The sequence below is a fragment of the Antennarius striatus genome, chromosome 16 (genome assembly GCF_040054535.1).
Source record: "Antennarius striatus isolate MH-2024 chromosome 16, ASM4005453v1, whole genome shotgun sequence".
NCBI classification, from domain to species: Eukaryota; Metazoa; Chordata; class Actinopteri; order Lophiiformes; family Antennariidae; genus Antennarius; species Antennarius striatus.
Window position 1 is genome coordinate 15,087,546 of NC_090791.1, and position 13,152 is coordinate 15,100,697.

At 40.2% G+C, this 13,152-nt stretch overlaps 1 protein-coding gene across 6 annotated transcripts; it reads left to right on the forward strand.

Annotated features, from left to right (window-relative positions):
• Nucleotides 1-303: 303 nt before the first annotated feature.
• On the forward strand, nucleotides 304-13,055 carry gmip (GEM interacting protein). Of its 6 annotated transcripts, none has more exons than XM_068336299.1 (21): nucleotides 304-589; nucleotides 1,859-1,946; nucleotides 2,431-2,509; nucleotides 2,704-2,767; nucleotides 4,719-4,844; nucleotides 5,846-5,910; nucleotides 6,019-6,126; nucleotides 6,236-6,316; nucleotides 6,562-6,723; nucleotides 6,828-6,965; nucleotides 7,639-7,829; nucleotides 8,128-8,213; nucleotides 8,316-8,378; nucleotides 8,480-8,569; nucleotides 8,671-8,813; nucleotides 8,912-9,088; nucleotides 9,194-9,331; nucleotides 9,447-9,646; nucleotides 9,732-10,056; nucleotides 10,474-10,579; nucleotides 11,549-13,055. In XM_068336299.1, the coding sequence occupies exons 1-21, from the start codon at nucleotides 544-546 to the stop codon at nucleotides 12,163-12,165; spliced, it is 3,093 nt and encodes a 1,030-aa protein (XP_068192400.1). In that variant the 5' UTR covers nucleotides 304-543; the 3' UTR covers nucleotides 12,166-13,055. The 6 variants fall into 6 exon arrangements, with proteins under 6 accessions (XP_068192400.1, XP_068192401.1, XP_068192404.1 ...); XM_068336300.1 differs by having other exon boundaries at nucleotides 10,477-10,579; XM_068336303.1 differs by lacking the exon at nucleotides 1,859-1,946 and having other exon boundaries at nucleotides 304-614; nucleotides 4,724-4,844.
• Nucleotides 13,056-13,152: the final 97 nt, after the last annotated feature.

Sequence of the window (13,152 nt, forward strand, 5' to 3'; positions counted from 1 at the left end):
AAATGAATAACTTACCCCATTGGTATCATTTTAAATTAAATGTTGATGGTGATGTTTAATGTATAAGTATTAGTGGTGTTGCACCAACAGCTGTCAAAAGAAAAGGTGTTCAATCTGTGATAATACATCTTAGCCCAAACTTGGATGTCAGTCGTTCTCACAACAAGTTATAAGTCTTCTAACTGAGACAGCACAATTTAAGCACAGTTGCACTTTCTCACTATATGCTATGTGTGGTGTCATAACTTGGGTGGGGCCTAAAGTCACAGTAAGATACACTTCCTCTTCTCATGGTGGTGGAAACATTGGCCAATCTCCATTGTACAAGACAAACATCGCTTTTAGAGCACAAACAGTAGTGAGGTTAAAGCTGCATCCTAAACATTTAGTGTGTTAGGTTGTGTGTACGCTTCAGTGTAGAGTCCCTGCACCCTCTGTTGTTTGACACTCATCTGCTGATAGTGTGTTAGAGATAGACCTCAAGGGCAGACGATGTGTTAACAGTGTTGGTGGGGTCTTCTGTCTGTAGGGATAGTGGAAGTAATGGAGGAAGATAAAGTACCAGCCGAGGATCCCTCTCAAGCCACAGGTGAGATAAAGTGATTCCATGAGAGGTAATGATGAAAAAGTGCTGCTGTGTATGCTTCATATGTATAAATCCTTGTTGATGTATTTGTTTAAATGCATGAATATTGCCATTCAGTGTGCTAATTAAAAACTGCTTGACGTTGCTGTTATGCCATTGTGACATGAGCATTGCGTGTAAGTTCATGCATGCGGTGTCTGCACATTGTGCCCGGATATGCTTTGATAGTTCTGACGGGGTTTGTGGTTCTTTGTTGCATCCCCTAAGTCAAAGACAGATTGTGAACTTCCTGAATGCTTTTTTTTTTTGTGTAACTTCTGTGTATTTATTCAATAAGATAATGCGTGTCCATCTTTAATCGTTGAAAGACAAAACTAGAAAGTATCAAGCGTGATTGACTTTGGTGTCAAGTTAACTAGATAATTAGAATTCTTTCCATCAATAAGTCATCATTGTCATGAATGTAATTTATTGTCAGCAATTAAATGTATGGACAGAGGAGTATTTGAATTTAAATAAAACATAGTATTTTGATGTTTGATTGATTTCATGCATCTTCCTGTAATTCTCATTCTTTGCTGAAACAGCTTGTGTGAAAAACACTCGTACGCTCTTTATGAGGCATGACACCAATCATAAGCAGGATGTGGTTGACCAAAATGGAGACATCTCTGAGAGACAGAGAGAGAGATTGCTTTCTTCTTTCTTTCTGTTATTTGGATATGCCCTATGGTGAAAAATCCGTTAAAATGTGGGAGTACAAAATGACGGGTTTTGTTATTAAACACCAAGATATTCTTCATTTCATTTCATGTTCGTTTTCTATTCAAGCTGTTCTCACAAATGCAACAGAAATGCTGTTAGATATGATTTCAAAATAGATCGAGATCCTTTTTTTAATTTAAGCATATTTATTCATCTTCGTGTTTGTTTTTAATATATTCTCTTGGACTGTAATGTAATTTTGTACTTTAGATACTGTATGTTTCTGATGCCTTTTTTATGCAGCTAGAAATAAATGCTAAATTAAAATACAAGGTTCCCCAATCACTTACCTACTCTACATTACAGGTGACCACTAGGCATCAATTGGACAATAAATTATTTATTCGCCATGCAAACATGTGTATTCCTATTTTTATGAAAAAAGACAAACAATTGAGAATCTTTCTGCTTGGACTTCTCACTGCTTTTTTTCAACTATAATATCGAAGTTTGTACATTTCTATTTACAGAGACAGAGCAATTTAAAATTACCGTTTCTTATTACAGATGAGGATGTGGTTCGTAAATCTGAAACCAAGCGATACAGTGAAATCCTGCGGGACTTTGATAATCTTGATCTTTCCTTATTCTCTGCGTAAGTACCACACAGTTACATACAGCATGGCCATGTGTTCATCTCGTCCGCTGCATTGCGCCGACCTTCGACCTGAACACAGTGACAGCAAAACTAGAGAGTAGTGAGTCATCCTTTAAAGATGTTATAAGTTTAGATGATTTGTAGGAATCCAGACAAGATGGAACTATTCAAATAAATCTGTAAGCTGAAAGTTGAAATCTATCAACCTCAGTCAGCTATAAGTCATCGTTAGTATATTTCTAAACCAGGCATGACTTTATTTTTTTGAAGCTGTTTAATCTAAACGGTTTGTTCAATATTGAAGCAAGTAAGTACGTGTGATAAAAATGTGTAATAGTGATCATCGCACTAGTACACTATGTGCATTTGGTGGCAAATATTTATCCAGACATGTACCTACAGGACATTGGTATGCTTGTGTATAGATTCCTTTTAATTTTTGCCAGCTGTCTGTTTCTCAATACACTCTTTCTGTCTTTAGCACAGGGGAGGATCTGCTTGCAGATATTGATTCACAGTCCATCCCAGAATCAATCTCTTCAGAGCAACATGACATTTCTGTAAGCGATAAATAACTCATATTAAAAACCATTCAAGCATTATTTCTTGTTGATGATTTGCTAAAATACACTTCTACACAGCAGAGACAGCATTGCTTTATGTCTGTGTGCTGATTACACTATAAAACATACTTACAAAAATATTGTTTTCATATTTTTACAGTATAAGTGAATCTTTTTTCCCCCCCCAACAGTGTAAAGATAAGTTTAATCCACAGAGATGTACTGAAGCCAGTGAAGTTGATGGAAACCAATCAGGTATGTTTAATATGAGAAGGAAGCTGGGGAGAAATGATATAAACTATGAAGTTCTACTCAAAGGGAATCAATTTAAAGCTCATACATACATAAAGTCATTGGTGTGTTTGTTAAGGGGAGGGGGGTATGGCATAGACCACCCTGCCATAGACAATGGATCATTAGTAATGAAGTCCTGGAAACGCTGTTAGTCCGTCGGGATCCCATTCAATCTTTAGATGTTTTCTTACAATTAGCCATGATTTGTAATTGCCTTGTTGTAATGAGATTAGGATAAAGGGAGAGGATTACAGCAGGAGACAGCTGCTCTCAGACAGAAATGAAAGAGTGATGCACAGCAAAAGGAGGTTACAGCAGTAGTTACATGCCAAGGAGATGGAGAAAGAAGACATGCACTTAAAGCTTCTGACACGAGATACGAGTCACAGCTCTAGAGACTTAGAATGACACGCATGAATAGTGTTTTAAAGAACGCAGTGGCCTGTGAAGTGTAGCTAAATCAACATTACTTGGAATAACCTATGGCAGAATGCTGTCTCTGATTATTGTATTTTAAAGGCCTGCTTTTGACTTCAAGCTCTAATTTATCTGGTGTCTCTGTCTTTTTTCACACATGTCATGCTATCACTCCTCAGGAGGTCCATTATTTTGGTTCAGGGTAATTTTTTAATCAGATTAAAAAGTCTGCCCTTAAACACTCCTCCCACTAGTCCTCACACCAGGAGGTAAACCTCGCTCAATGCGCCACCAAAGTCTGTCACTCCACAGTCTGGGCCTGATGAGGATAATCTCCAATTCAAGTGAAGGAGGCCGTACCCATGGCACAGCACATAATCTGCTTGGAGGCTGATTTCTGAACATTCGGAGCTCTCCCTAAAATGAAACACAGAGAAGGAGGCTAAAAGAGGTCGACCTTGACAGGAAATCCAGCCAAAGCGACATCATTCTCCTGGAACTCTCTATTCTTTCTTGTGGATTTTGATTGAAGACAAAAAAAAGTATCTCTGCCTGCTTGGATTGTATGCTACTTCAACCTGATTTGGAATCTTTTACAAACAAATGAAGAACAGGATAAAATCTGCAAGTCTGATCAACAACCTTTCACTTTCTCTATTAGTATGTGATAAAAGAGACGAATACGTGGAACAGCCTCCATATCAGAAGAAGTGAAAGTTCCTGAGTGGCATCTTTGCTGCAACGCCATGTCTCAGCAGGAAAACAAGATGTATTCTAATAGATTCTGACGTCCATTCTCTGTACAGGACGTGTGGGGAGCATCTGAGGCCATGTGACTGTCACACACACATCATTTGTCCTGTGTTGGTGGGACTCAATGAAAAGCCAGAAGGCAATTTCATATCAATGCTCTGCATGCGTGACCACTGTTGATCTGTGACATGGTGTCTGATGTTACACGACGACACTGAGCGGAGCTGATGTCCATGCTATCCAAGCACAACTTTGTAGGTGACTGGAAGTAGACAGGTGTGAGAGGGAGGGGCCGACAGAGAGAGGAAGAAGGGAGAAGAGGGAAGTAAAGTAGTTAAACTGTCTTTGGTCTACAGGACCTCTTCATTATAAAATCATAACCCTACAACAGTATACATCATTTTTTTATACAGGCAAGAGAAACGGAGAATGTGCTGAAACCTACTGGAAACCACAGGATCTTTATTCTGAGGAGCAGCTATGACGCGTCATATACAGTCATGGTTTCCTGTTTTGGGTTTGAGTGAACTTTTTAAAGTGACAACGGATTTTTGATCATTTTTATCTTGTCTGATAAAATATAGGAGCAGTGGTGCGACTGCTCCAAGGTATTTTGTGTTTCTGTGACACTGACTGAGTCCTCCAGAGGAAGGACAAGCTCGGGGTAGAGCCCTCTGTGCAATCTCTGGGTACAGCTCCACCTCACTCGAGCCTGCAGTGATACTGATGTACTCCCTCCCAGCCCAGGAAGCAGACATGGCCCTCTGTCGCTGTGCGGATGGAGTGGAGACGGCGCTACAGTACACAAAAATGTGGTGCCGCTATGCCAAAGACCTTCTGGTCTGGCTGGAGAAGAGAATCAGCCTGGGTAAGTGTACCTGTGGGGGTGAAAAGCAAACAGAAGTGCAGCATGCTAATTCTGGTCATACCTGTGGTTGCTTTATCAAGACATTAGTTCCTCTCATGTTCATGCATTTGAATGTAATCTGCATATTTAAAGCAAATGTAGAAGGAGTTAGAATATGTGAAATATCTTCTCTACAATGGATAATCCGATTCAAGATTATTTTAGTCACTGCGCAAAATGTAGTTGATGCCATTTGAAGTGAAAGTATATTTGATATCAGAAGATGTTAAATACAACATTAAGAGTTAGTATGAGATCCACAGGATTTTTACTTTATTACTACAGATTGCCAAAAGAGATAAAAATACCCGATAACTTTACATCAGACGTCACAGGCCCTTAGGAGGCGAGAGCCACTTCATATCATCCATCAATAAGAAGCCGGTACCTGAGATATGTGAGGAGGTTGACTAACCTGCTACAACATGTCCTGACTATGTTATTTCACTGCAAGGGTATCTTTAGTTGGTGAAGTCACCCCAGTTCACACGCTGAGATACAGGATTAGTATCTCAGCGTGTGGGCAGATTAACAGGGCAAAGCAGGGTGGTAAAGAAGACAGAGTGCCTTTGACATAGACGGTGATTATACTTGTACCAGACTTCACAGGTTCCCAATGTCCAGACAGAGATGCCAATCCTCCATTGACGGCAATCTAATTGTAAAGCGACACGGGAATCCAAATAATAGCAGCTGATATGTTACGATGAATGGAACTCAGCCCGAAACCACCAAGTGTGACAGAGTCAAACAGAAACACACAAACAAATCCACTACAACTTTCAGTGGTATTATCAGAACTAGTATTTTATAATCCATCATACTAGTGGAACTACAGAACCGACGTTTCTTAGTTCCTCTTCTAAGTGATATCTCTCCAAATACAGACCGACTCAGCTTTTTTGCATACAGAATCGGGTGAGCGCTCCAAGCTAAAAATAAAAAGTCATTTCTGTTGACAGAGCAAGAATTTGCAAAAAATGTGATGAAAACAGCTGAAGGAGCCAAAGTCAACGTGGCACAACAGGTACAGTTCTATTTACTTCAACTATCACGATGTGCTGCAGAGTTTGTTTGTTTTAAATGTCTTCTTGCACCAAATTTGTGTTTTTAACATCTCATTTATCTCTGTTAGGAAATGATGCCACTACAGTACATCTACACAATGGCCCTGGAGCAAGATATCAAGAACAGCGTGACCTCCAGAAAGACTTCAGAACTGATTCATAACCGCTGCTACCAAGTATAGAAGTCTATTCATTCATACAGAAAAGTTTTAGAACAGCCTCTGTGTCTTTTTATCTAGTATGTAGCCATGAGGTTGTGTTTAATACGGCATCACTGTCTCAAAGGCCTTGACTGCCAAGAAAAATGAGATCGACAAATGGCGCAGAGAGTTTAAGGAGCAGTGGGCAAGAGAACAAAGGAGGATGGTGAGGAATTAGGAATCTTGTTTGTGACATAAGTAGAATTCAGGTTATTGCACTGTCAAAACTAATTTTCTCAAATGTAATCCATTCTGAATAGATGCCTGAATAAGCATTGGAATCACAATATTTCTCTCTATGAAAGAAGGATTTGTCTGTTAAAACCTTGTTGACACTTCCTTTAAACATATTTGACTGTAAATGAATCATGCAGGAAAAGCAATCTGTGTATCCCCTTTGTTTATCCTCAGAGCGAATCAGTGACTGCTTTGAAAAAGGCTCGCCAGCAATATTTCCAGCGCAGTGATGAACTTGAAAAGGCCAAAGCTGTGACTGCTAAAGCTGTGGATGACACAGCAGGACTCAAAACACTGGATAAGAGGCGAAAGTCCAAAGATGAAGCCCAGAGTAAGGTGAATGTCATACAGAAATGCAGTTCTAGTACAGAATAATTGCTGATTTGTAGGACAAACGAGTTTTGTGATAATTTAGCAGCTCTCATGTCCATCTCCTCCAGGTGGTGGAGGCAGAACATCACTATAGACAGTGTGTGAGCGATGCCAAGATCCAGCAGGAAGAGTTAGTGAAGGTCAAAGAGAGAATAATCTCCCACATTCGTAAGCTCATCTGTCAGGGAGACACTGTTCTCAAGGAGGTTGGTATGAATTGAGAAAGCTCAACGCCTGTCTTCTTGTCAGCTTGCTGTTGGAAGGCTGTTCACAACAAGGCTCTGCACTGTTACTTGGTTAAACCTGGTTGTCTTTTAATTATAGGACTGTTGTAATTGTTTCAAATCCATTTATATTAGTCACAAAAGCAGATCTCTGTGGCTTGAGGCATTACAGTATTTAAGGTGCACCTTCAATGATTCGCCTATTCTAAAATTTTTCTTTCATAAGGTGCGCTGGATTATAAGGCGCACTGTTGATTTTTGAGAAAATTAAAGGCTTTTAGGTGCGCCTTATAGTGCAAAAATACTGTAAATGTCCATTTATGGCAGTGTTTAGGTAGGGATGCATTTGGAGAGAGTCTTTTGTTCTCTATTTCAAAAAAGACAGCATTTCCAGAGAATCTGCTTTTGTATGAAACAACACATATTTCTTAGAATGTAGCTTCAGTTCTACTTCTATATAAACAAATGCATCTACAGTATTTGCTCGAATATTAATAATCTACTAAAACAGAATTGTATGTTTCACACCATTCCTTCCTTCCTTTGAGGGCAAAAGTAGGACTTGGAAATTTATATTTCAGTTTAGCGACTATCTTTTGATAGACAGCAGAGGAACATCCCGGCTTTGTCTCATCATTTCTACTTTTCGCATCAGGCAACAGTCAACATGTTCTACTACCAGCGCCAGCAGACAGAGTCTGTTCCACTCGGCTACCACAACCTGGAGATGACATGCAGGTCGCTAGAGCCGGGTGAGCCGTACCTCCTCTACATCCTCAGCAGGCGTCGCCACGAACACCCCGTCCAGGTCTTTACCTTCCAGGAGTACACTCCTCAGGGAAAGGGGTACGGTTAACTGAACAATGTCAATCTCTACTGCTATTTTGGATGTGGTTTGTGTATGTGATGTGTATTTTTGTGTTTTTCCTTTTAAAAATATTAATATCCAAATGATAATCCTCTATGCAAAAAAAAAAGAAGCTGTGAGTTGGTTCAAGCAGTAAATCACTTGCATTTGTTGAAATAGTTTAGTTCAGGGATTTTAAATGGGATAAAAGCTTACAAGTTATTTGATGTACATAATTATATACTGTATTTTTTTTAACTTATTAAAATGAATGTCACTCTACTATTTGTTTGAAAGATACAAAAGGAAAAACAACATCCTCAGCCCCGTGCAGGACCCTTTTATAACAGAAGAAAACACTTACAGGCGATCAAGTGACGCCAGTAAGGACGCTACATGATCACGCCATCAACATATAGTATTACAGTGAATAAACTTTCCTTGAATTTCTGCTCTTCTTATGTTTTATACTGTATTACATTTAGGAAAACAAGGTTACAGTGACAGTGAGAGCATTGGAGGCAGTTTGGAATCTCTGTCCAGTCCTGGTAACCACAAGCCTTCTCTTCCTTTTCTTTCACCCTTATTTGAAAACAAAGATGGAAGTATTTGATATGCCCTCTGCTTCTGCTTTGTTAAAATACACAAGCTCACACTAATAGGAGGCTACCTAAAACCGCATCCATTTTGACAATGTCATCTGACGACCTGGATGACCGTGATATTGCATCAGAATCAGGTAAGGTTTGTCCATATTTATGCCTTTACTAGCACGATACAGTACGTTTGTGTGTTCATTTAATATTGTCATTAATTAAACATGTCTGTTCTCTCCAACAGAATGCATTGAGGGTCAGCCGGTCAGAGTACGCACGCTTTCACGAGCCGCCCTGACACACCGACTTAGGAAGATGAAGAGTAAAATGATTAAATGCAAGCACTGTGACAACTACATTGTTGTCACTGGGGTTGAATGTGAAGAGGTAGGGGCCAGGATAGGAGGAGTAGACGGTGACAGTGTATTTTGAGAACTCTAATCATGCAAAGTAAGCTTAACAATGTCTGTCCTGTTCCTGTTTAGTGTGGGCTTGCTTTGCACAGGAAGTGTATGGAGGTTTGTCAACTGGAGTGTGAGCACAGGAGGGGAACGGTGTTTGGAGTCGATCTCTCCCTGCTGCTGTGTGACAGGCCAGATGAGATTCCCTTCGTGGTGCAGCTCTGCACGTCTGAGATTGAGAGTCGTGCGCTTTCTGTTCAGGTTTCTCTTTATTTTTTATCACTATAGTGACTAAAAGGTAGAAAAACACAGACGAGTCTTATTTTGTGGTCTGACAACTCTCCCTCACTGCTGCTTTTCCTTCAGGGTGTATATCGTGTCAGTGGTTCCAAGCCTCGCATCCAGAGGCTCTGTCACGCCTTTGAAACACAAAAGGAGCAGGTGGACCTGTCCAACCTCTCACCGCATGACATCACGTCTATCCTGAAACACTTCTTCAAGGAGGTACAGGAGCGATTGACCAAATCAGCCACAATGGATGCTTCAGGATGAATTTATTGTTCCTATATTTTCTTTGCGATCTATAATTCTAATTTATATTAATCTCGTTCTGTCCTAGCTCCCAGAGCCCCTTCTAACATTTGACCTGTACAGTTCTTTCATGGTGGTGGGAAAAACTATTCAGCACTTGGGCGAAAGGGAGCAAATAGAGGACACTAATGAGATTAAGGACATCATTCACAATCTACAAATGCTACTGCAAAAGCTCCCTCCCCATTGCTACAGCACCTTGCAGTACCTGATGTCTCACCTTCAAAAGTGGGTCTTAGAATTCTGTGGTTGTATTTTTATTTAATCTTTTCTTTAATCTTACTTTGTATATCACTGCTTTGTGTTCTTGCAGAGTGTCAGATAATGAAGAAAATAAGATGTCCCCTAGCAATTTGGGTATAGTGTTTGGCCCAACGCTGTTGCGCCCTCCAGTGTCTACAGATATGCCTATGATTGCTTTGCTGGAAACCACTTACCAAGCTGTACTTGTCGAGTTTCTCATCAGACATCATGACAAAGTTTTTGGCCTTCAGCGAAGATCAAGCGTGCCCCTTCCCCCTGTCCCTACTGCACCTCTTCCCAATGCCCCTCCAGGAGCTTCCTGTCCACTAGATGGGGAAGTCCACGCCAGCTCGGAACATGAAACCTCCTCCAGAGAGCGTCCACGCTCATTAGAAGTAAGTACTGCAGTCACAACATATTCACCTCAAATCTAGCTGCAGGATCAGTGGCCGTTGCTTGGCTTGTCTATACGACAGTGTGTTTAAACCAGAGCTGTTTTCCTGTCTGATTAACCTGAAAGAGTCTTTGCACCTTCACTCAGTCAGGATTAACACACTGGATGCTACTTCACCTCAGCTGCTTTCTGGATTCTGCTTTGCTTTATATTTTTATAATGTGTTTCAAGATGCAACCATTACAAGTTGCTTCAGGTGGTTAAAGGGGGGCTAAAATTGGGTCTCAGCGCTCTAAATTCATAGCCTCTTCCATAGGACTCGCCATCACGTACTGAAGCTTTAGAATACTTGAGAATTAGACCTGGTATGTACAGTAGGTACTATTGGAAATCCACAACCCAACTTGTGTTATTTCAGCAGAGTCGAACGATCAAGAGAGAATCAAGCGAGGGTTATATATCTGACAAGTCTTCATCCAATGAGGCAGTGGACCAGCTCAGCTCTGAAGCCAATGAGAGAGCAGGTAGGCACACTTTAGAGTTAGAGCAGTGACTGATTCTGAAAGGCTAAAGAGTACATAGTTAGTTTCCAGTGTTGATGAGTAACATAGTTTAAGGGGGGATTAGTTATAGATTATTGTATAAACTTGTATTGATGTTGAAAAACATTTGGTTAATACTCATTTTTCTAACAGACTTGCTTTTGCGTAGCTCATGACTTCTTTTTGTCTTATGAAACACCAGATCGAGTTCTGAACAGTCTGTTGCAATCCTTTTTCCTTTTCTTTTCTTTTTCTTTTTTTTTTTTTTTTGCTCACTTCTACACATATCCTCAGGCTATTTTTAGAAATGAGGCTTCCTTCTTTCTGCGTTGAAGAAGCCATTTTCTATTCATCTGTGGTCAGATTGCTTAGCTCTTCATGCATGTTGTTAATTTTATCAGAGGTATTTGAGCAACATTTCTCAATTACATTTTTAAAAAGAAATGTGAAAATACTCACATTTTGCTTTTGCTGCTGCGGATGTCTGAGGTGTCATCCCTTCTTTGCTTGCTTTTCTCTGTGGCTACAACAGTGAGCAGCTTCATGTCACTATTCACCTAAAAAAACATAGTTTTATCATTCTCCAATCCTGATTAGTTTAATTTTAATCTTCAAATTTGTGTAGAATATTGTTTCAATCTGCAACATAGCCTATGATCCATCTGCGGCTATGTTTTCTGTCAGGGTACTACTCATTATTACCAAATCTGTGTTAAAAAATTATACAATTATACAAGTTTATTGTAAATTAATAAATAGTATTTGTGAATAACATGTGACGGTCTACAGGATGTCCCGTGTGCACAGACTGTAAATCTCCCTGAGACAAATGTACACTGGGATTTTGAACCATAAAAAATAAAAAATTTGTTGATTGATTGATTGATTGATTGATTGATTGATTGATTGATTGATTGATTGATAATGCTTCTCCTCCCTCATCTACATCAGTCCTGGCTATAAGAGGGGTGTCGAGCGATCCTCAGTGCCAGCTGGTGGGTGAACCGTGCTCGGATGTGGGGACCCAGCCACACTATCGCTTCACCAGACAGCCTGTGAAGTATCACCGGCATCATAACCCAGGAACACGGCTGACCAATCCAGGTCCTGTGGTCAGACCGCCTGCAATCCCAGTGACAGGAGGTCCAGGGAGTCCAGAGAGCAGCCACAGCTCCTCTCCAGAACCAGAGATGCAAAGACCTTACCAAAATTTAGTGCAGTGTGAGAAGACCCAGCAGGACACCATTGCCACCATCAGTAAAGCTGACATCCCACTGAGTCCCCGTGAGGTTGTGGAATACATGCTGAGACTGGATGCACCATTATCATCAGGTGTAACAGCACCACCAACCAGTAGAACACAGAACTATTCTCAAGAGGTGATAGTTGGGTGTCAGGCTGACCCAGTCATGAGTATGGACAGTAACAGACTGAGTTCTGAACGTTTTCCCACTCTGTGTCCATCGCTACCTGCTGAACGCAACCAGCCCTCCCCAGCCCAAAAGGTTCTGTCCAGCCTGAAGCTGAGACGCAGTCAATCAGGGAAGGACGAGCAGCTCTTTGTCTGAGAATAGAACTCCTAGGATATTACACTGTAATGAATTCACACACATGCTGGAAGACATGAAGTCATGGATAGCACTTTGCTTGTAGCGACTGTCAAGCTGTTTTTATTGCTCCCAAATTCTACACACAAAACATGTTACCTACAAATCACTCAGTTAAGATTAAATGTTCAAAACTCCCATTTGAGGAAACACAGTTTAAGAATTTGGGCCTGATGCTAGTTTGTTTTGTATTTGACTTGTTGACTAACCAGGTGTGTAAAACTTACATTGGATGATGTCTCCATATTTTGCATACAGTACTTGAATACTTATGAGGGGACCCAAGTGATTTTATAACATAATTAACACATAATTATGAAGTTCTTGTTTTTTTTTATGAAGGTTTTGTTCTGAACAAACTGTGGTGAGAAAAAAAACTGTAAAACACCAATGGAATCAAGTTGTGTATATTTTTTTTAGACAAATTTTTTGTGTATCTGTTGTTATTTTTGTGTTTCATAGGTCTGAGATGGATCATTTGTTGTACGTGAAGACAAGCGTTGTTAGAGGGAAGTCGCGTTTTCAGGTTTTGTTTCATGCACTTTTCCTCTTTTAACACAGGGGGGCATTCGTCTCCCAGTGTGAAGGAGAAACGCGCCATAAACAATAGCAGAGGAAATAAACCTCATACTTCTAATTACAACAATGGTTTGAGATGTCACTTCTTATATCTACATTTAAGCCTTTCTTTTCCTGGGATCTGTTTTGACATGGAGTGTAGAGGCGGAGAAAGTGAAGTGGCAATATTTTCTGATTGCATCTTATATGTACAGCTATAGAAACATGATTGCTGCTGTCATCTTCATGTGCCTTTGTTCTTTTTTACCAGAATAAGGCAGGAGAAGGGTCAAATGAAATATTATCAGTAGAATAAATATTTTCCATGTAAAATCCAGGGGAGTTGGTGTTTCGCACTAAGTCTTTTCACGTATCATCTTTGCCCTTCAG

Excerpts from the sequence above, each read along its gene's own strand:
- gmip (XM_068336299.1), top strand. The coding sequence starts at position 544 with ATGGAGGAAGATAAAGTACCAGCCGAGGATCCCTCTCAAGCCACAG. Across the intron at positions 8,214-8,315 it reads CAGGCGATCAAGTGACGCCA|GAAAACAAGGTTACAGTGAC; the intron begins GTAAGGACGCTA and ends TATTACATTTAG. Across the intron at positions 8,570-8,670 it reads TGATATTGCATCAGAATCAG|AATGCATTGAGGGTCAGCCG; the intron begins GTAAGGTTTGTC and ends TCTCTCCAACAG.